Source organism: Tamandua tetradactyla, chromosome 6 (assembly GCF_023851605.1).
Source record: "Tamandua tetradactyla isolate mTamTet1 chromosome 6, mTamTet1.pri, whole genome shotgun sequence".
In the NCBI taxonomy this organism is placed as follows: domain Eukaryota; kingdom Metazoa; phylum Chordata; class Mammalia; order Pilosa; family Myrmecophagidae; genus Tamandua; species Tamandua tetradactyla.
In genome coordinates this window covers 148580198-148605176 of record NC_135332.1, presented here as the reverse complement: position 1 = coordinate 148605176, position 24979 = coordinate 148580198, and the positions used below count along the sequence as shown (strand labels likewise).

The window sequence follows — 24979 nt, the reverse complement described above, 5'->3', positions numbered from 1 at the left end:
CAAGGTAAAATATAATTTCATGCCTTTTTTACATCTTGAATGATCTGGACATTATCGTTTTATTAAAGGTTAAACTGATAGTTCTATGTTTACTATGCCCTTTTCCATTCAAAAGATATTTAAGAAAGTTCTGCAAGGCCTGCTGCTGTTCAGCAGACACCAAAGTGGTTTTCTGAAAGTCATTTGTATAAGACATCAGTTTCAAAGTCAAATTCAGTCCCATGTGACTTTCTCTTTATCACTATTTGCTTGATAAATATATTTCTGGGAAAACGACATGAAGTGAAATAATCAGTGCAATTTACAAGTTTGAGTTTTAATTCAGCAGTCTGGTTTTTGACTGCCGCACACTAAAACAAAACAATTTTTTTGAGTTTGATGTTATTACTCCCAATATCACTGTTTCTAAGAAACATACGAGGCATCACTATAATTAAAAAAGAATAAAATACATTTTTCAAATTATTCCTGTTTCCCAACAGATACTGAAAAGTACCTAATATATACCACTTAAATAGATAAGAATATGAATATGATTGTTTCTTGTCAAGGATAGAGTTTCGTTTTCTAAAAATTCATATTTCTAAACAGTATTAAAATTCATAATTATAAAAAACAATTTTAAATGAAAATAAAGAAGGCTGGGTACCAAAATGTTTCAAGCTATTAGACTTATTTATTGCTAGGACTTTAATAATAAAAATACTTATTCATTTATTTATCTAACTATTTATATTTTGCAGGTTTTTAATACTATTAACATATTTTGTTCCAGACTAAAAATTGTTGAAAGGAATTTTGATAATGGGAGGTAAAGAATTACTTATATATTATGATATTTACTGAAAAGGTCATTATGATTACAGTCCAATTGTAATCTAAACAACAGAAACATGTAATCTAAACTCAAGTACACAGACAGAATAGAGTCATTTCTCTTCTAAGACTTTACCATTCTAGTTTTGTTCTCCCTAGTGCTTTCTTATACCTCTAACTTCCTATAGCACCCTGCATAAAGTTTACAACTTTGCTATATAAGTCATATCCTTCCTACAATATGATAAAATCATTATGTAAAGTCAAAGGTTAGGTATGGCATGATCATGTACTGATATATAAATTAGGTTTTATAATTATACCTATATTTTTCCCTCATACATTTTAAAGCGCTAGCAAGGCTTTTGTGTTTCCTTGAATTAGGTAGCTTTATTTTTCAGGGTTGAAAGCAAAGTGAGATGTAGACACTGCTTCCCAAATTCTAGACTTATTAATGAAATTTTGCTAGAGGGGAAGGGAGAAATAAGAATGTAGAGGGGCAGAAAGAGAAGGCAGTCACTGCTAAAGTTGTAAAAGTCCCCAGAGTCAACAGGGAGACACAGTTAGAGAAACTTGTAAATAACAGGCTCCCAGTCCTCTCAAAGAGTCCAAAGAGGTTTTAGGATCCTGGGATGGTAGCTCCCTGATGCAAAGGCCTGATTCTATATAGGCATCAGGGCACAAGTGCTAGCAGAAATTGCTATGCCTAAATCTGGCTTCAAGGAACTGCTGTGCACTAAAACACGGCAGTCATAGTCAGTAAGGATTAGAAATCAGTGGGTCTTCCCTAAAGGTTGCCCTTTTTAGGGTTTTCAAGAATCTCTGTTGAGATAAAGGAATAAGTAAGGATGGGGAGTAATGACAGATTTGTCAGCCTGAGAAAAATGGTACCTCAGGGTCAGGTTAAATTTGATTTTAGAAAAATTAAAGCATATTCTCAGACTCAGTGTGAAATAAGAGTTTTACTTGCTATCCAACTATAAGTATCTTTGAGTCAATAACAATATCAAGCATCATGAACATACATAATAAATACTCGTTAATGAAACCTAAAAATGTGGGCTTCAAAAGAAAGCAAGATAAGAGAAAAATGAATATTAGGTAGGTGTGATGAACTAAAAGCAAACAGTAAAGTATAAGATATTACTCAAATTTTTTGAGTAATTCCATTAAATTTATCAATATTAGTGAAAAGGAAACATCATCATACATCCAATAAAAATTAAATAAATGTTATTATGAAAAATTATGCAAATAAAATTAAAATATTAGGCAAGATGTTCAAATTTCAGGAAAAACCTAAGTTCACAAAGCTGACATAAGAAGATAGAAGATTATGAATAGTTCTAGATCTAGTAGAGAAACTGAAATTATAATTTAAATCCAATACACAAAGAAATCACCATCCCTGGTGACCTCAATTTTGAATACTTCTAAACATATTAAGAAGAAATAATACCAATAATGTCATGTATTCCAGACAATAGAAAATGAGGGAATACTACCATTTTTTAAAATGTTGAAACCAAAACCCAACAGATATTAAAAGTAGTAAAATAAAGACAGCAGATGGAAAAAGGAAGATTTCCTGACACTTTTTATGAAATCAGTGTATCACTGATAACAAAACCTAACATCTTACAAAAAAGGAAAATAAAAGGACAAATTTTTTTCTTTCATCAAATAGATGCACAATTTCTAAGGATAATGTTAGCAAACTAAATCCACAGGAATATAAAATGTAATGCATCATAAGTTAACAGAGATTGCCAGGAATGCAAATATATTCTAACATTTGAAAATAATTACTATCCACCACATTAATACCATAAAAGGGAAATATCAAATGATTATAATTATATATAGAGAAAAAAATTAATAATTATTTTTAAAAATTCTCATCAAAGAAGGAATAAGAGAGATCGCCTAAATCTTGCAGAGTATCACAAAAATCCTAAGCAAACATCAAATATAATGGAGAAACATTTTAATCTCTTCTTAAAATAGGAGGAATAAAACATGAAGGATTACACAAAAATTTTATTTCTACCCTGCACTTTACTGTAGGACACAGTCAATAGAGTAAGTATAAAAAAGCAAAGCAAAGTATACCAATTTGAAGAGAAGAAAAGAAATTGTCATTGTTCACAAATGACATAATATTATACATAAAAATTCAAAATATTACATGGACGTTATATGATTAATAACTTTTTATTAGAGATCAAATTACCAAATTTTTGTTTCTAAATATCAGCATCAATATGAATCAAAATTCCTAGGGATAGATCTAAAAAAGATACAAAATTTTTACATTGAAACCTACAAAAATATCATTTAGAGATATACCATACCAGATTCACAGAATGGAATTCTCTCCACTACATGGGGAGACTTAAGTTTTTCCAAATTAATCAATGTAATATTTGAATAAAAATTCCAGAGGAAATTTGTGGAAATTAATAACTTGATACTCAATTTATTCAGAAAAGGTTAATGATATTAATAACAATCTTGAAGTAGCAGAACAAATCTAGATGAATTAAACTAACAGGTATCAAAATGTATTTTACAGCTAGAGAATTAGATAATTCGGCATTGACATAAGAGTAGAAGAATATCCCAATTGAATAGGATAGAGTTCAGAAATTTAACCATATGTATACAATCTTTTTAAATAATAACCTTTTAAAATAAATGTGGATCCAGTGGACATCTATAGCATTAAGAATGAATTTTGATTCTTATCTCACACCATATATAAAAATCAATTCCAGATGGATTGAAGATTTAATCAGAAGAGTAAAACAATATTCTAGAAGAAAACATTGGAACATATCTGATGACCCTGAAGAAGGAAAAGATTTTAAAAACAGAACACATGGTAAAGAAAAAAACCTGAAAACTGGAATTCATTAAGTTCTGTTGATCAAAAGACCTTAATAAATAGTGAAAAGGCAAGTCACAGAGCAGAATACATGTTCAATACATACAGTCAACTAATAACTCAAATCTATGAGGAAAAAAAGAAAAAAGCCTTTATAACCCAATAAGAAAAAAGACTTTTATAAAAAGCTTTTAAAAACCAAAAGAGAAGTGGACAAGAGGTTTGACAGGGCACTTCATAAAAGAGGATATCTAAATGGTTAAGTCATCTATGAAAAGTTAATCCAGGAAATGCAAATTAAAGGCACAATTAGTTAACACTCTATACCTACTGAATGGCTATGATGAAAAACAAAAATACCAAGTAAAGGCAAAGAAGTGGAGAAACTGGAACGCACATTCACTAATTAAGCAGTATTGGTATAATTTTGTAAAGCTCTACTATAATTGAATATGTTCATACCTATGACTCACCTATTCCAGTCCTAGGTATATTCCTAGCAAAAATGAATACATACAATTGTGAAAAAGGCAAGTACAAGAATGTTCATAGCATCCCTATTATTAATACCCAAAACCTGAAATCAAGCTTATAATCAACTATAGAAAGCAAAACAAAAGCATATTTATAGAAAAGAATACTATATAGCAATGTAAAATAAATTAACTGCAATTATATTAAATAATATTGATGAATCTCACAAACATATTGTTAAGATAAATAAAGACAGATGTGAAAGAGTATATATTGTACAATATCATTTTAAGTTCATGTGTGCATTCCATTTATATGAAGTTTAAAAATAAGCAGAACTCTGCTATGATATAAGAAAATAGGACAGCTTTTACCTTGGCAGGGAAGAAAATTACTGGAAGGGTGAAACAAAGACAGAGAAGATAAGTAGAGTGTTGGTAATGTTCTATTTCTTGATCTGGGTATTAGTTACATGGTGTGGTTACTTTGTGAAAATTCTATATTTGTGATTCATATACATTTCTGTATGTATGCTATAATTCAGTAAAAAGTTTATGTTAAATAGAGTTCTGCTTCTGAGAATGGTAGACTAGCTTATATTGGACAAACACTCCAGATAGTAATACTTAGAAAGTCTAGAAAAATACATTTAAAAAAATCTGTTGAAAGACAACAGAGAGCAAAGAAATAACAGGTGAAAACTAGTGATATGACAGGTGAAAGAAGAAAAGCACATATTTAACCATGTTTTTTCCCATGGGAAATCTCTATTAGACCTACTACAGAGGATTTACAGCTTAAGCAAAAAGCTGCAGTCTTACAAGTCTGAAGAGTGAAGGTCAGAATTCAGGATATCCAAGCAGTTAAAATTGAGGAGAACATCCTCCAGAGAAGGGAGAGACCCAAATTTACACACAAAGACCCCTAAATTCTTGCCTAAATTGTAAACTGTAGAGGGAAAAACAAGGGGGAAAAAACCCCAGCAAAACGCCACAGCAGGAAGAATAAACAAGCTGCAGAGCTTTTAGCAAATTCCTGGTGCTGAAGAGACAAAGATTGGCATTTAAGTTCAACTATATTATGGGAGCTTGGATAGCACCTTAGGCTTTTTCTAAAAAGGCCACATCTTAGAAATAAGAACTCAAATCAAATGGGTATGCCTTATGACCAGGTAAACCACCAAAATAGAGCTGCACTAACATATCATCCATAGAATCAAGGTGATATCTCAGTAATTTCACTATCTGCTAAGAGAAAATGCTCCATTCTTCAAAATCCAAAGCCTCTAAAATGTATTTAAAAATGTTCATTATACAACAAAAAATTATTAGATACATTTTTAAACACATATACACAGAATGTGATCCATAACCAAGGGAAAAAAATTTAGAAGTAGAGGGATCAACAATTACATCCTGACCAAATGAGGGAAAAGAAGTGCAATTAATAAAGTATCAGTGGCAGAGAGAGTTCAAATAGAGTTGAGGGGCTACTCTGGAGGTGGCTCTTATGCAAGCTTCAGGTGTACCTGCTACCTATCATAATCTGCCAACCCCCAACCAGGACCATTCCAGCCATTCCTAAAGAACACCTAGGGCAATTTATAAGATTCCACAAGGGTACAAGGCACTAGAGTAACTTGCTAGAAATCTACAGCCTTCAGATATGTCCCTGGTCCAGATAAGTCCTGAAACCCAGCCCAACCTCTCCGAAACATCATATAGTTCCATCTCCCTACCCCATGTTAGTGACAGACCCTTCTAATATCAAAAATTTAGAATTGCCATAGCCCAAACAACCCCAATGAGAGGGATGGAAATATCAAAGGTGATGATGGAATTATACATAGAAGATAAGACTTGACAAATGAATATGAATGCTGAATCATTAAATTGATATCTCTTTTAGTCTCCAGTATTTTAGAGCAGCTAGAAATAAAAACCTAAAATAGTGAGATTGTAACCCACGTCAAAGTCTGAAAAATGTTCTACAACCAATTGTGGTGCTGTGCTTTGAAATTTACAGCTTTTTTGTATATATGTTATTTTTCACAAAAAAAGAAGGAAAAAAGTTGATTGCAATGATAAAAAAAATATTTAAGTCCTCTAGCCTCCTATATTCTGGAGCAGCTAGAAGGAATAATATGAGAGGATAATATGGTAGCCCATGACAAGCTCTGGGATCTATCCTGTAACCAGTTTTTGCAGAGTACTTTGAAAACTATTGCTTTTTTATTTCTTTGCTTTGTATATATGTTATATTATACAATAAAAAACATTTAAAAAAAAGTAGACCCACAGAAAATTGAGGTGTTAGAATTAACTGACAAGGACTTTAAAATAAATATCCTAAATATTTTAAATAATTTAAAGTATAATACACATATACACATAGAAATTATCTTTACATATATGAATATATTTATACACATATACTAATAAAGGAGGAGGAATTTCAGAAAGGCTATGGAAACATCTAGGAAAATCAAATGCAAACCTAAAATGAAAAACCCCAAATAATAGCCCCAAATACTCCCAAATATCTGAAATACTCAAAAAACCTTAATTATGAAATCATATATTTTTTATTCTAAACCTCATAACTGTATCATTTTGGTTATTACATGTAGCAATGATTTGTTCCACTTAATTTTTACTTTAAGACTTGTAGTCATGGGGCAAAATGAAAATATAGTATATACAATGTTCTCTATTTGGAAAAGTGTAGCAGTTTGAAAGAGATGGTAATATTAAATTTTATTAAGCATGCCAGTTTGAATGTGTGGTGGACCCCATGTTCTTCAATCTTCATTCAATATTGCTGGCTGGGAGAATTTTGATTGTTCCCATGAAGGTGTGACCCGCTAGCTGTGGGTGGTAACTTTTGATCAGATAGCTTCCACGGAGTTGTGACTCCACCCACCAATCCTTTAAAACGGGAAACATTTTGGAAAGAGTCCCTTTATTAGAGCTATGAAAAAGCCACAGCAGAACGCCACAGAGTCCACCAGCCAGGGACTTTTGGACATGAGGAAGGAAAATGCCTCCTGGGGAGCGTCATAAAACAAGAAACTAGGAGAGAAAGCTGAGAGATTTCACCATGTGCCCTTTCAGCTGAGAAAGAAATTCTGAGCTTTATCAGCCTTTCTGAGTGAAGGTAACCTCTTCTTGGTGCCTTAATTTGGACATTTTAATAAACTTGTTTTAATTGGGACATTTCCTTGGTCTTAGAACTGTAAACTCACAACTTATTAAATTCCCTTTTAAAAGCCTTTCCATTTATGGTATATTGCATTCTGGCAGCTAGCGAACTAGAAAACTAAGTGACGAGTTAATATTTGAGAAGTCAAAGAGACAAATATGAATGATATGAAACAATGAAAAGAAAGAAGGGTAAAATTAAAGAAAACTATAATTGGATTTTTATATTTCAAATTGAAATGAGAGTAGTTAATAATAAAATTAAAGTAATAAATTTGTAAATAACTTCTGTCAAGTTAAAAGTGAGATTTTCCTCTTAAGCCACTTTACAGTTTTAACTGAATAACAGTAAAGAACATAAAACAACAAAAACATTAAAATATACTTTCTGAAGTAATCTCTTTATGTTCTAGGAAGATAATAAAAATGTTTTTCATTAATTCATCAAAAATAAAATTTTGGTAGAGTAAAGGGGCAAAATGGTAGAGTAGGAAGTTTTACAGGTTCTCCTTCCACCAGGAAGATGAATGACATTTTTGGAAAAAGAATTTGCGAATTAACTAGGTGGTGACCCCGGAACAAGATTGGACATTTAGAACCTCCATGGGAGTAATCAACAAAGGGAGAGGCAGCTGATATTTCAGCCTTTGTAAGTGAAGGCATGCATGTACCAGTGGCCAGCTGCCATTGTTCAGGCCTGCAGCCAGGTCAGTGGAAATGGTGGCAGCTGCTGTGAAAATGCAACCTGAATTCTGGGAGCAGCCAGCTGAGGCTGTAGCAAGCAGAGGAAATTTCTTCCTTCAAGAGTTGGATTTGAAGTCAGATTTGGTCTGAAAGATGCCTAAGGAAGCACTGTATGTGCTAGCTTTGGTTTTAACACTCTGGACAGCAATGGATCCCAGCCTTCTACCAACATTCACCAGGACGTATAGATCCTGTGCAGATTTTTTTGGTTTGTTTTCTTTCTTTCTCTTTCCTGTGTTTTCATCTGGTAGGACTAGTGCAGATGCTAGCCTTGGTTTTGACCCTCAAGGCAGCAAGGGGTCTGCCCTCCAACCACCATCTACCAAGTGTGTTGACTAGTTTTCTTTCTTTTTTCACTTTTAAGTGTGTGTGTTTCTTGATCTGACAGATACTTGAGGGACAAGCATAAACACTAGCCTCAGTTTTGACCCTCTTGGGAGTAGAGATTTCTTTCTTCTTCCTTCCTTTGTCCCTTTCTTATTCTCTCTTTCCCTCTTCTCTCTTATCCTTCCTTCCTCCCTTTCTTTCTTCATTCCTTATCTTCTTTTGTATTTTTTGGTCTGGCAGACCCTTGAGGGACCAGTAAAGACACTTAGTCTCAGTTTCAGCCTTGAAAACACCAGTTTCCAGCTTCTCACCAGAATCCACTTAGAGACCTGGACAGGCAATGTAAATGGTTTGTTTTCTTGTTATTATTTTTTTCCTGTTTGTCTTTCTGTCCTTTGTTCTTATCTCTGTTTTTTTTTTTCTTTCAATTTTCTTAGGCCAAAGGACAGAGGAGTGGGGGAACTAGATTTCCAAAGTTGAATATAATACAGCACTCAGAATGCCCAGTTTGCCAACAAAAAATTACAAAATATACAAGAAGATATAACAGCTACAGCCTGGTTACAGAAAAAAGAGAACTTAACCTAAACTATGTCAGAGGAAGTCCAGTTACTGTAATTACTAATAAAAGATCTTAGATAAACTCTTATAAGTAGAATCTGTGAACAGAGGGAAAATATGGACAAGGATCTAAAGGAACTCAGAGAAGCAATATATGAGCAGAATAAGAATTTCAATCATGAGATAGGGATTTAAAAAAGAAAGAAATAGAAATTCTGGAGCTAAAAAAGTACAGTAACTAGTATAAAAAAATCAATAGGAGACATCAGTAGATTAGAGCAGGAAGAAGAAAGATTCAGCAAATATGAAGATAAGAGATTGAAATAACCCTATCTCCAGAGCTGAAAGAATAAAAATTACAGAACCTGAGGAATATGTGGGATACAATCCAGCATACAAATCAACATATTTTAGGAATCTTATGAGAAGAAAATAGGAAGAGGCAGAACAAATATTTGAAGAAATAATGGCTGAAAATTTCCCAAGTCTGATGAAAGATAAGAGTATACAAAATCCAAGAAGCTCAAAGAACTCCAAGAGGATAAATTCAAGGGGATCCACACTAAGACACATTATAATCAAACTGTCAAATGCCAAAGGTTAAGAGAGACTATTGAAAATATCAAGAGGGAAGCAATACATTCATATAAGAGATTCTTAAAAGATTAACTTCTGATTTCTCATTAGAAATCATGGATTCCAAAGGCAAAATGGAATGATACATTCAAAGTGCTGAAAGGAAAATAAAAACTGTCAATCAAGATTAATATATTCAGCAAAATTGGCCTTCAAAAATGAGGGAGAACCCTGAATGACAGGAGCTATGGGCAATGATGGTGTCCTGAAGATAAGTCCATTGCATAGTTCTGACTGCTCTCAGGGCAGAAATAGTCCCACCCTAGATATAACAGCAGCATCTGTTTCCAACATACAGGCCACTGACATTTCTGTGTTACAAGTAAATTCCAGTGAAAGCTCAAGGGGTACATAGAGTGAAAGCATTTCCCAAACTGCCACCCAACCAGCTATTTCTCCACCACCAAAGCCTATGGCCCCCAGTATTGTTTCTTCAACCATGTGGTAAAACAATAGTATTAGGATTTTTTAGAGAAACAGAACTGACAGGAGAGATCTGTAAATATGAGATTTATAAGGTATATCATGTAACTGTGGGAATGGAAGACTCCAAAATCTGCAGGGCAGACTGTGAAGCTGGCAGCTCCAGTGAAGAGTCCGGATGAACTTCAAAGGAGAGGCTTGCTGTATGAAAAAGCAGTGAAAATTCTCTCTTCTCTCTTAAAAGTCTTCAACTGATTGGAGTATTTTGTTAGTGGAAGACACATCTTCGTTGAACGCAGATGTAATCAGTCACAGATGCAATCAACTGACTGATGAATTAATTCATCAGCAGATGAATGGGACAAACAAAATTCGACCTATACCTACAGTGGATTATTATTCAGTTAAAAAAAAAGAAATGAGTTGCTTGTGCATGTCATGATGGAAGAACCTTAAAGAAATCATGTTGAGTGAAATAAGCCAAGTCCCAAAGCATAAATAATGTGTGAATTTTTTTTCATATGAAATAGAATTCAGAGAGATAGAAAGCAGAATAGTGGTTACCAACTGTACCAATTTGAAAAGATTTATGTACCCTAGAAAACCCATGTTTTAATCCTAATCAATCTTGTGTGAGCAACTGTTTCTTTTAATCTCTATTCAATGGTGTGGGTTGGAAACTTGATTAGCTTATCTCCATGGAGATGTGACTCACCCACTTGTGGGTATTAAATGTGATTAGATGGAGATGTGACTCCACCCATCCCAGGTGGGTCTTGACTGCTTTACTAGAATTCTTTAAAAGAGGAAGAATTTTGGAAAGGGTTGAGATTCTGAGAGTGCAGAGAATGATGATAGAATGATGAGATAGGCAAGAAGCAGAGAACCTACACAGCCAGAAACCTTTGGAGATGAATGAGGAATACACCCCCAAGGGGAGTTTCATGAAACAAGAAGCCTGGAGAGAAAGCTAGCAGATGTCACCATGTTCATCACATGCCTTTTCAGTTGAGAGAGAAACCCTGAATGTCATAGGCCTTTCTTGAGTGAAGGTAACCTCTTGTTGGTGCCTTAATTTGGACATTTTTATAGACTTGCTTTAATTGGGACATTTTCTTGGCCTTAGTACTGTAAACTAGCAACTTATTAAATTCCCCTTTTTACAAGCCTTTCTTTTCTGGTATATTGTATTCCTCCAGCTGCAAACTAGAACACCAGGAATGAGGAGTTACTGATTAATGTATATGAGCTTTGGTTTGGGTTGATGAAAAATGTTTAGAAATAGATACTCATTAAAGTTACACAATATTGTCAATGTACTAATGTCACAGAGCTGAACACTTAAAAATGGTTAACATGACTTTTATGTGATGTATATTTTACCCAATAAAATAATTATACCACAATAAAAAATTTAAAAATTAAAAAAAATGAGGGACAAATTAATGTATTTCTGGATAAACAAAAGCTGTGGAAGTTTATCATCACTAGACCAGTTTTATAGAAAATACTAAAGGGAGTCCATGTTAAAAGGAAAGGACATTAGACAATAATTTGAAGTGTAAAGGAATAAAGATGACAATTGTCAGTCACTTGTACTTATAAAACTGAAAGCATTTTTGCATTTTTCAGTTTCAATGCCATTTTTAAATTTATTTTATTGCTAAAAATTCAAGTGCATAAAAACCAATCATAAAACCTTATTACTGGGCATACAATATATAAAGGTATAATTTGTGAAAAGAATAGCATATAGAAGAGCACCTGAGGGACATTTGAACAAAGTATGTGATGTTAAGTTGGCATTAATACAAACCAAATAAAGAAATTTAGGATCTCCACAGTAAACAAAAAAGAATATCTAAAAATCTACACAAAAGAAAATGGGAAGTGATTCAAAATGCTCATTACAAAGGATCATCTAGCAAAAAAGCAAAGCAATAATGGAGGAAAGGAGTGCCAAAATAGGTATAAGGCGTAAGTAAAAACAATAAGCAAAATTGCAGAACGTATTGCCTTATCAGTAATTACCTTAATTCTACTTCATTATAAATGGGTTGAAAGGACAAATATTGACAGAATAGATAAAATATGATCCAACTATATGCTGTTTGCAAAAGAATCCTTTTAGATCCAAAGAAACAAACAACTTGAGAGTGAAAACATGAAAAAAAAATATGTCATGCAACCAGTAATTCAAAGAGTGCTAGTATAACAATAGTCATATCAAATAAATTAGATTTTAAGTCAAAAATTGCTGTGAGGGACAAAGAAAGTAACTATATACTGACAAAGTGGTCAATTCAATGACATAATAATTACAAATATATATGTGACTAATAGCAGAGCCCAAAATATATGAAGCAGATTTGAAGGGAGAAATAGACACTTGTACATTAACAAAAGGATATTTCAATAGACCATTTTAAATAATGGATAAAACACCAAGACAAAAGAACAACAGGAAAAACATGGCTTGAGAAAACTATAAACCAACTAGATCTAACAGAAATATATAGAACACTTCATCCAAAAACAGCAGAAAACTCATTCTTTTCAAGTGGACATGTAATATTCTCTAGGATAAATTATATGTTATAGCACAAGAGAACTCTCAAAAATTTTGAAATTATAAAGAGTCATTTCTCTGACCATGAGTAAATGCACCTAGAAAGCAATAGCAAGGAAAACTGGAAAATTTACAAATGCGTGGAAATCAAAAATCAAACTCTTAACCAATGGGATAAAGAAGAAATAACAAGAGCTATTAGAAAATATATAGAGATGAATGAAAATGAGACCCAAACATATCAAAACTTATGGACTACAGTGAAGGCAGTGCTCAGAGGGAAATTTATAGCTATGAATGCACATTGTAAAAAAGTGAAGAAAGATCTCAAATCAGTAGCCTAATTTCACACTGTGAAGACTACAAAAAGAATAACTATGCAAACCCAATATTAACAGAAAAGGAAAATAAGATTAAAATAGAGAAATATAAACTAGAGAACAGAAAAGCAATTGAAAGAACCAACAGAACTAAAAGTTGGTTCTGTGAAAACAGGAATAAAATTGACAAACCTTTAGCTAGACTGACAAAGAAAAATAAGAGAAAAAAAGAGAAATAACTAAAATCAGACATGAAAATGGTGGCATCACTACTGACCTTACAGATATAAGAAGAATTATGAAATAATTCTATGAACAATTACATACCAAAAATGTAGATAATCTAAATTGAAATGGTCAATTTCTAGAAACATATAAATTACCTCTAAACTGACTCAAGAAAGCACAGAAGTCCTCAACAGAACTATAAGTAAGTAGAGAGACTGAATTAAAAATAAAAAAAACTTCCAACCAAGAAAAGTCCAAAACTCAGATTATTAAAGAAGAGAGGACAATTCCTAATGATTCTAGGATGTCAGCATTATCCTGATACCAAAGTCTGATAAAGGCATCACAAGAAAGGAAAAATACAGAGCAATTTCCTTTATAAACATAGATGTAAAAATCCTTTAAATAAAATACTAGCAAACCAAATCGAACAGCATATTTATATTATTTTACATCATTACTAAGTGGTACTAATTCCAGGAGTTTAAAGGTAGTACAACAAATAAATATCAATCAACATACTATTCTAAATACATAGAATGAAAGGGGGAAAAATGGTTATTTCAATAGATGCAGAAAGGGCTCTTGACAAAATTCAGCATCCTTTCTTGATAAAAACCCTCAGAAAACTATAACAGAAAGGGACTTCCTTAACCTGACCAAGGGCATTTATGAAAAACCTCCCGCTAGTGTTTTATTCAATGGTAAAAGATGGAAAACTTCCCCCTAAAATCTGGTACACGATAAATACCTACCTTCACCGTTGCTATTTACTATCATACTATAAATTCTAACCAGAACAACTAGACAAAAGAGAAATAAAAGGAATCAAGTTGAAAAGGAAGGAGTAAAACGATCTCTTTTTGCAGATGACACTATTTTACATGTAGAAAAGCCAAAGTAATCTACAAGAAAATTACTAGAGTTAATTAACAAATTTAGCAAAGTGGCAGGGTAGAAGACCCACAAGCAAAAATCAATTATATTTATAAATACTAGCAATGAACAATCTGAAGATGAAATTATGATAATTGCAATCATACTAGCATCAAAAATATAAAATATCTAGGGATAAATTTAACTAAAGATGTTAGTTCACTTGTTAGAACAAGAACGACTTGTTCACTGAAAACTACATAATACTGCTAATAGAAATTAATTGAGGCCTAAATCAATGGCAAAACATCCCATGTTTATGTATAGGAAGACTTAATATTGTTAAGATGTCGATACTACCCAAAGTGATCTACAGATCCAATATAATTCCTATCAAAATTCCTGCAGCCAATTTTGCAGAAATAGAAAACCTAATTCTCAAATTCATATGCAAACTGAAAGGAACTAAAAAAGACATAAAAGAATTTTTTTTGAAAAAAAAAAAAAGCTGGAGGACTCACACTTGCTGATTTCAAAATGTACCACAAACCTATACTAATCAAACTAGTGTGGTATTGGCATAAGAACTAAGAAGCAGACCAACTGAATAGAAATTAAAGCCTGAAACAGACCCACATACCTATGGCCAATTAAATTCAACAAGCATTCCAACTACAAGTTTTGGAGAAAGAGTCTTTTTATCAAATAGTGTTGAGAAAACTTGATTCCCACATGCAAAAGAATAAATCTGGACCCCTCCCTCATCCTATATTCAAAAATTAACTTAAAATGGATCAAGGATATAACTAAAAGAGCTAAAACAATAAAACTCTTAGAAGATAAGTCAGGGCAAATCTTCATAACTTGGGATTCAGTAATGAACTTTCAGATATAATGCAAAAAGCATGAACAACAACAACAAAAAAACAATAGATGAACTCAACTTCATCAAAATTAAAAACTGTTGTGGATAAAAAGTCATTATCAAGAAATTAAAAAGACAATCTATGGAATGAGAGAAAATAGTTGGAAATAAATAATGGCTTAATATCCAGACTATATAAAGAATTTTTACAATGTGACAACATAATGTAAAATATGGGCAAAGTACTTGAACACACATTTTCCCAATTAGGATATTCAAACAGCCAATAAACATATGAAAAGATTCTCAACATCATTAGCCATTAGGGAAATGTAAATCAAAACCATAATGAGATGCTACTTCACACTCACAAGTATAGGTATTATTTTAAAGTATTGATTGGAGTTGATGCGGGGAAAATAGAACTACCGCCTTGTTGGTAAGAATATAAGAATGCAACAGTATGTGGAAAGCAATATGGCATTTCCTCAAAAGTTAAATATAGAATTACTATATGATCCCAAAATTCCACTCCTAAGAATACACCCAAAGAAAGTGAAAACAGGGTCACAAACAGATAATTGTACACTGAAATTCATAGCAGCATTATTACAATAGGCAAAAGATGGAAACCACCCAAATTTCCAACAACAGATTGGATGGATAAATACATTTGGTACATATACACAACGGAATATCATTTGGCCATAAGAAAGAATGAAGTTTTGAGACATGTTGCAAGATGGATGAATCCTGAAAACATTGTGTTGTGTGAAGAGAGCAAGCAATAAGGGTAAACGCTGCATGATGCCATGTACAGATATCTGGAAATAGCATTTTGGCAGAAACAGAAAGTAGATTAGAGGTTACCAGCGGATAGGGACAGACAGGTAAGAGGGAGTTTTCCTGTGGTCAGTATAGTGTTTGTAAATAAAAGATCATTTTAAATTGATAAAATTGTGTGAATATGTGAGGTACTTTGCCATCTAAAAAACAACCTTAATTCTCTGTTTTTTCAATTTTAACTATTTAAAATCATAGTCCTAGTCTTAGTTATATATCTTCAAAAATGTTGAATCAGTCTTTGAAATATCCACTGTTCCTCCCATTCTTCATTAATGTAAAAAAAATAAACTTGATAAAAGCAAACAAGAGAGTAGCCTGAAGTTAAATGATAATGTTACAAGAAAAACCGCTTTCTTGTTAAAATGTGAACTTATGACATGCTAATTTCTTTCAGGCTTTTGAAGAAATGAGTCTATGGCTAATCTATAAATATTTTAATATTTTAATACATAGAACATTCTAATTTTGTCACATATCACACCTATATATGGTATAGGAAAAAGTCATCTATTTCAAATACCAGTACCTCATTTAAGAAACCATTCAAAGCTTATAATCAAACTTGTCCAGACTTTCATCTCAAAAAAGATTAAAACTTTTTTTTTACATATGATGCATGAAATGGTTAGAATGATGATTAAATCTTTAGATTGATTTTTAAATGATTTTTAAATCTTTAGAATGATTTTTAAATCTTTCCTCATATATTAATAAAATCATAAATTACTAATATCCATGTAAATAAAATACTGCCTTTAATCTACAAAATTAAAAAAAGAAATCAAATGTAAGAAGGTACTTGTTTGAGGTTGTTGTGCACTCAAGAACAGCCATGTTTTTCAATCTTAATCCATACTTGTGGGAGCAGACCTATTGTTTAGGGTAGAAGTTTTGGTTAGATTGTTTCCATGGAGATGCAACCCAGCCAATTGTTGGTGGGACCTTCTGATTAGGCAGTTTCTATGGAGATGTGGCCAAATGCAACCTTGGGGAATTTTGGGGAGACCACCTTTTTCTTGGCTCCACCCTCTCTAAGTATCAGGACAGCACCCAGGCTCTCTACCATCTCTGGGGCACATGCTCAACCCTCTCAGAACAGTGCATTGGCAGTGAGGGTCCCCCCAATCACCAAGGAATGTGCTCCACATTCTCTGAGGCCTTGAACATTGAGGTGGAAGGCTTGCCCTCTAATTTCCGGGAAAACATCCTCTTCAAGTACAAAGATGGGTCTGTTCTCCTGGACTGAGATTTCTTGGCTTCAGACCTTAGCTTCCATGATTCTGGCTTTGAAGTAATTTTTCCTTCAAGTTGTCCCTTTTCTGTCCCTTTTAGTCAAGAGAGGCAGTGGTTCTGTTTATACAAGTCTCACAAGAAACTTGTTGTTTTCTGTGCGGTATACATGGATCACACCTATCAGATAATAAGATCATCCATAAGTCCTTTCTTGCTAACTCCTTTTCTACTTCTAGCTTTTTCTGAAATGGCTGATTGATTCTATATTTAGTTAAATTTCACATGGAACACTATTCTCTGGGGCCACTCTTTCTGGAAGCCCAGAATTTTCCAGACCATCAATTTCTGGCTTCTTTGTTCCCAAGAATTCAGATCTCAGCTTATCTCTTTCTTGTTGCATTTTACTATAAGCTGTAAGGAAAAACCAGGCTGCAATTTTCACATTTAATTTGGAAATCTCTTTAGCAAAGTATTCTAGCTCATGGCTTTTAAATCCTACTTTCCATGCAAAGCCAGGACACAATTTTGCCAAATTCTCTGCCAATTTAAAACAAGGATTGCCTTCCTTCCAGTTTGCAAGAACACATGCATTATTTCTGTCTAAGCCCTTATCAGAAGTATCTTCAGAGTCTACATTTCTATTTTCATATCAATCTATGCTTTCTCAATAAAATATCTTACAATTCTTCCGGAATCTTCCTTTTATCCATTTAAAAAGTTGTTCCAAAATGTTTGGTATCTGCAAACTGCAGCACCCCACTTCTCTGGTACTAAAATCTGTTTAAGTTTGTTAATGCGGGTCAGAAATGTAATGTTCCAGACTAGGTTGGCTTTTATAAAGGGAATTTACTAAGTTGCAAGCTTATAGTTCTAAGATCATAAACATGTGCAAACTAAGGCATCCAGAGAAAGATAACTTGACTCAAGAAAGGCCAATTTGGGAAGATCCATGCCTGGCATCTGCTGGTCCTTTGGCTTCTGCTTTTAAATAGCTTCCCCAGGGACATTTTCTTTCTGCATTTCCAAGCATCTCTGTCTATGTTGGCTCTAAAGCTTTTTCTTAAATGGTTCCTTCTTTAAGGGCTACAACAAGCAGATAAGGACACACCTTGAATTGGCAGAGATACACCTTCATGGAAACCACCTAATCAAAAAGTCCCATCCACAACTGGGTGGGTCACATCTCCATGGAAACAACTTAAAAAGATCTATGCACAATTGAGTGGGTCACATTTCCAAAATCTAACTAAAGCTTTTCACCCTAAAGAGTAGGTCTGCTCCTACGAATGTGGATTAGGATTGCAAGAACATGGCTTTTCTGGGGTATGAAACAGCCTCAAACCAGCACAAGGAAGAAAGAATTCCGATATTACTATTTATTCATTTGAAATATCTTTAAATATTCATCTACGTTCCGTAAATCATAGCCTCAGAGTAATGCTTATAGCCTCAGAGGTTGAATATCAAACATACTATTATGTATATATGGGGAATAAAGAAGACCTTAGTATACACTTTTTGATAACAGTTCATGCATATGTTCCACCAAAATGTAAGGATCACTATCCTTGACAATATGAAACATACTAATAAATAAGTATAATATTTACCCTCTCCATGGAGAAGAACCCTGACTTGTATCTGCCATTGCTGAGCAATATGTCCCCAGTAAATGGTAGTTTTTTTTTAATTTTCTTGTTTTTCCTAAGCGTTATTTCCTACTCTTCATTTCTTTCTTTTATGCATATGTACATGCTTTCACTTACCTTTAGGCCTACACATTCTAATAAATCATGATAACATTTTAGGAGAAAAATACCAATTTTAGCCACATGTTCAAATATTGATGATTAATTCATTAATGTTCAGGTGGTAGTTAGTGAAAAGATTGATATAGTATAGCATGAAACGACTATATTTTTTCAATTGGAAAATTTAATACTAGTAATGACCAAGTAACAGGAGACCCAGTTTTGAGTTGGGGGAATATGAAAAGTTATAAAATAATTAAATTTAAGTCATTACAGGAAAATCCATGGCATATACAGATAACTAGAAAGTACTGTACTCTTATTTTCCCTCCTTTCCACTACTCCTAATTAGCTAGGGAAAAAAACAAAGAAAAATGTAGGTAGATTTAAGAGTTTCAGAAATTGAGAGTTCTTATATATACACCTTAGTGCAACAACCATTGGAGTAAGTGGAGAGGTCTATCTTATAAGAAAGAGCAATGTTAGTTAGCATTAGTAGCATATAAGCTTGCATGCTGTAAAAATTAGTACATAATGGATTATATTAGTTACGTTCATGTAACCTATCATCCTATATTATTATTTAGAAAGAATACAATGTGTAGGTTATAGTAGCCAAATAGAGCAGACACTCTAAAATCAGCCTACATAAAATTCATTGTAATGTTGAAATTGTTACAACAAAGGCTGTTGTAACGGCATTTGCAAGTAGGGGTGGATGGGTGGTTACATTCTGGGAAGGCTGAAAACTATGAGGGCTGTGGAATTAGTGCGCAATTAATATCATTCGATTGCAAGACATTATATCTAGTAGAAATAAAATTCTAGTCATCAGAGAGATTATTTTTTAAAAGGAGTGAAGATAATTCTCTAGGCTGTTCTCTGACAAACTAAATAGCCCATAGGACCAATCCTTGCCTTTACTTCTCTACTCATCAAGCAGACTTCTTATATAATTTAGCTCTCTTTCAGCAGGAAGGGTACTTGCCATATAAATAATAGCTATTTATCATTTTAGTTAAATTTTCCATGATTTATAACTGACATGACATTCAAACTTATTAATTTATACTTCTGAGATTTGGTTAATGTCAATCAATCTTCCAGCATTCAATAAAAATGTTGCTGAACCTGGAACATGCTGATCTCATGAAGCTAAAACTACCCCATGAATATCACCCAAGACAGCAATCATCCCCCTCACCTTTTAATAATAGATCCATCAGAAAAAATCCTGAATTCTGGGAACAAGAGCCAACAATGTCACTTTTTAATTTTTAAAACATTTCTGAGTGTTTCCTTAGGATTCTCTGAATTGATCTAATTTTATTTTATAGTTTCTGCTATGTATAATCCAGGGTAAAATGAAAAGGGCTATAATAACAACAATAATAACATTAGTTTAAAACTGTCAGGTCATTTAATTCTTAAAATAACTTGTTATATAAGGATTATTATTTCTGTTTTATAACTGAGGAAAGTGAGACAGAGAAATGAGGTACCTGAAGTCAAGTGAGAGAATCAAGATATAAAGTCAAGTTGGTTGGATATCAAAGCCTCATAGTTTCAGTCACTAAGCTATACTTGCTATTCTCCACATTCATAATGTACTTGGGATAATAAAGATGGAAATCATAGGCTCAGGTATCATTGGCCACATGACTAATATCTTCTACATTAGCTGTCTCATTCCTACATTTCAGATTCTAAAAGCTCAGATTAAAATATAATTATGCTTCATTGGGAGTCATATGGTCCAAAATACAACTATACAAGACTTTCATATTGTTAAAAGGAGGAATGCTATCGGTATAACCAATAGCATTTTAGTATAACAAATAATTTGAAACCTTTAATAGCTATGAAAACACTAATAGAGTCCTATCATTATCCATAATGTTATCATCAATTCTGTATCATACATATCATTTAAGACAGTACAAATTTAATAAAGAAATGGTAAATGTAACTACAAACTTACTTTGCAACCTTCGTGTCGGGCTTTCTCCATGGAGTTGTCGTCGTGGCATATATGGAGAAGGGTGGGGAAGTGGCAATGAAGAGATATCATGCGTCTGAAGTTTGTACCAATGTGGCTCATCATCTAACAATGCTGTTTCTAATTCAATTAAAATCTAAAAGGCCAAGAGACCAAGGACTGTTATATACAAATAATAGACATAATAAGTTCTAAATGATTTTAGAACTTTTATAACAATGATCATCATAATAGAAAAACTATTAGATACAAATACATATACACTCACTTAACCTTTATATTAATCTTGAGTTGTATACTGCTATTATTCTCACTTGGATGAAGAGGAAATCAAAGTACAAATAGGTTAAATCAATTTGTTCAAGGACACAAGGCTGAAAAGTGGTAGTACCAGGAATGCAGATCCAGGTTGCTGGCTCTAGAGTAACTGTTCGTAACAACTGTTACTTACTCTCCCTACCAACTGATTTATAGATTTTCCATCCTTCAAGTTCATAGCTAACACCATTCAGTTTAACATTTCCATGGATATTTTTCTCATGAGATTGTCATTTAAAGCACCAATTATGCTGAAAAATCCTGCAAGTGGATGACAGTGTACTCATAGCTAGAGAGCTGCTACCCTCTCCATGGTAGCATGTTGTCCCTCTCCAACCTATTCTCTACATTATGGCTAGAAATATTTTTCTCAAGTGCAAATTCAAGCAAACCATTTTATTTTTAAAATCCATCATTGGTTCCCATGAGCTACACAATCAAATTCCAACTTCTTGCTATAGAAAAAGTAAGGGGTCTTTCTGACCACTTTCTCTCCCAATTTTAATGTAGTTGCTCAAGACCACTTTTCCTCTGGTACCTTGCTATTACCTCTGCAGGATGAAGGAATTTCACTCCCTTTTGCTATGCAGTATTTTATATTCATTGTGGAGTTTCCCTGGGCCATCTCTCTCTCACTTCATCGTTCCATATGTACATCTCCTGTGTTCTCCTCATTATACAATTTGCCATGCAAATTCATGCTGTAATGTAATCACCTATTCACTTGTCTTCTTCATAAAAGGATTGGAAATGTATTGAAGAAAATAATATGCCTACTTCACCTTTGAAGCTTCAGTCCCCAGAACAATGTCTAGCATATTATAGGTCTTAAAAATAATCCATGAACATATTGAACTCCTAGTGTTATAGTTGGTTCAGTACACTAACATGATGTACACAACACTATAAATCAAATTAATCCATATGTGAAATATTAACCAATCTTTTATTTCAATTCAAGATTCCTATAATAGGAATAAACATGTAAAATTGTCACAGAGTATTTAGAATCATTGATTTTTATGGAATCAATAATTTTTGTCTTAAAACTGTAGCTAAATTCATTTCATTAAAGAAATTGTGCTTACTTCTTTAGATATTGGAAATATAAATTTACACTGAGAGTTATGTAAACAAAAGTATCTAGGATGTCACAAATAGTTCAAGTTTAAAATAAGTCCAGATACCTCTCCTAGGAATTCACTTTCTTCCTCTCGAACTCGAGCTTGATCCCAAAGGGTAATCTCCAGCATTCGTTCCCGAAATTCTCTTCGGTGAACTGGAGAATAAATGAATGTTTGGTTCCACTTGGGTTCCAACGTTTTCTTTACTGTTTTAGTTCTTCTCTTGTTTTTATCACTATAAGAAATAAAAACATATGAACTTATATAAATCTTTAAGTTTTTCACTAAAATATATTAATTAAAAAATTCTCAGGTGAGAAATGAATTCTTACCACAAAATTACCACAGAAATATTGTTGTCTTTAAAAATACTGTTAAAATTTGTAAGATATATAGTTATACATAATGTAAAAATAAACCTTCATAATAGCAATATACCAATAAATCTGAATGTTTTCCCATGACAAATATTTGAAAAGTCATTCTTCCCCAAAATTTCAATAAAACCTGATTGGATAATCTTAACTTCATATCTTTAAAACAAATTTCTCTGCTGAAATTTTCAAAATGATAATAATTAGTAATATTACAAATATTATTAATCTGAACTATGTAATACATTTCACAAAAATTCTAGTAAATTGTGATGCTCAGCACTTCATCTCTATAGTTTAACTAATAAATTATAATTCATATTTTATCATATTATTTTCTTACAAACATGAAAAACATACTTGCTTATGACATATATCAGATCATTAAAGCATTTTAAAATTATTTCTATATGAGGTAGACATTACAATATGAGTTTAGAGGTATCTATGTTTTTGCTGATGATACACACCTCTATTATTCAATGTTTTTGTCTATGTCTCCAATTATATGCATATATTTATGAATTATATACATGTTTTATTCTGTTGTATCAACATATAAGTACATTGGGAAATAAACAAAGAAAGTTAAAAATGAGATAAAAATTCAAACATTTACTCCATAACTCCAGTGGATTGTGTATTGATTTTGAAAGCCTATGTAGGAAAATCACTTTTGAAACCCATGTAAGTGATTTTTTATCTTTAAGTTTATGCAAAAGAAGCGGTGGTACAAATAGAAAGTGGTATACATAGAAAACAACTAACTAAAAGCATTGGCATTATGAAACAGAATTTACTGCCCAGAATTATGGTTTATGATTGCTTTACTTTGCCTGTTCCCCTCTTTTAAAATTTTAACAAATATTTTTTTAGCCTCTAGTTGTTTGACATCCATGAAAAATGAATTGAGACCCTGTTAAAAGATAAATTTCCTTCTATGAAAGTATTCAGCGCGAGTGTTGCTATCTAATTCAAGAAGAGTTTGTACTGAAATCTGAAAGGGGATAAAAGAAAAAGCCATGAACCTCCTCTCACGGGGGTGAAAATAAGTTCTCAGACAGATTATGACTATTTTGGAAGATATTTTTGTACTGGGTAGGAGAGGAACCACATAATCCTGGAGTTCCTTGAAAACAAACATATATGAGTACAAGTTTATAAACCAATTTAGTGTTTACCCAAGCTCCAGTTCATAAGTCTTATGTTCAGAAAATTAAAGCAAATGAGTCTTATGTTTCCCAAACTTTAACTAAGGCCATCAGAATCAAATTATGTTGTATAAGTCAACAGTGAAAATGTGTTAAGACTATTTAAAAGCTGTATCGTTAGCATGCTGTAGAGATATTTTTCCAACAGCAGCCAAGTGATAATAAAATACACAACTATCTCCAAAAGCATCACTAAATTCTTGAGAATGTAATTAACTCTTTTTAAAAATCTAATCTAAAACCTTTCTATTTTTTTCATATATTACCTTCACTTTTGTTCTGATGACTCAAAATCTAGGTGCCCTTTAATATTCAATTTAATAACAGCATGCAAAAACCTTGATGTTACTCAAAATAAAACAAAAAGGAATATATTTTGATTGGTAACCAAGTTTACTTTATATAAAGGAGCTTTTATATATATATGTTATAGTATGCTCAGTTATTTTTTATAACACATAGTACATTTTTTCAGAAAATAATTTTTCAAATTGCTTAATTGAATTCTAAACTAGACCTCTTCAAAAAAGCCTCTTATCTCTCCAGTAATTCTTATCAATAAAAGTTAGCAATTGTCTTCTTAGGTTCAACTATTTAAGTTGCTTTTCTCTCACAAAAATTGTAAAGAAAAAAGAAATAATTCATACCAAAACAAAAGCAGTCATTTACTCACATGTGAAAACTTTACATGAAAAATAGTATGTTGAGATGATAGTGTAGTTGTTTCTGAGGTAAAAAGGAATTCTTTTTTCAATTAGAGATAAAATACTGACACAACACATTCAACAAAGGAAGCTGCAAAATTTAACTATTCTTCAAACTCCTGCTAATGACCATGAAAACTCAGTTGAGAGATAATCTAAGAAAAAATTGCAAATGTTTCTCACCTTCGTGTTGAAAAAAGATAAAAAGGATGACATCTGTAATAAATATGAGGGGAACTTCTCTTCCATTTTAAGTCTATTTAAGCTACTCAGAAAGTAGGGAAGGAAATTATGTAATATAAAATAAAACTAAACAAAAATAGTCAATAAAGAAATTCAGCATTTTTGAAAACTGTTTATCATGTTTAAAAATAAGTATTTTTCTTCAAAGGTTTGAATAAGTAAAAATTTAAGTTAATGTGTGTATACAAGCTTAGCTAGGAATGCAGCATATTCAGCAGATTTGTACACCGGCATTCCCAGAAAGTTTAGT

General features: G+C 32.5%; 1 protein-coding gene across 17 annotated transcripts in view; it reads right to left on the bottom strand.

The window, feature by feature from the left end:
- RIMS2 (regulating synaptic membrane exocytosis 2) overlaps positions 1–24979 on the bottom strand; it is a 757916-nt gene that overhangs the window by 312584 nt on the left and 420353 nt on the right. For all 17 annotated transcript variants that reach the window (XR_013178386.1, XM_077167426.1, XM_077167432.1 and 14 more), the window contains 2 exons: positions 22261–22432; positions 20738–20891 (listed from right to left, as the gene is read on the bottom strand). Coding sequence is in view for 16 of the 17 variants with exons in the window: in XM_077167426.1 (XP_077023541.1) it covers positions 20738–20891; positions 22261–22432 (326 nt within the window). In the remaining variant the exon portion in view is untranslated. The remainder of the gene's footprint in view (positions 1–20737; positions 20892–22260; positions 22433–24979) is intronic.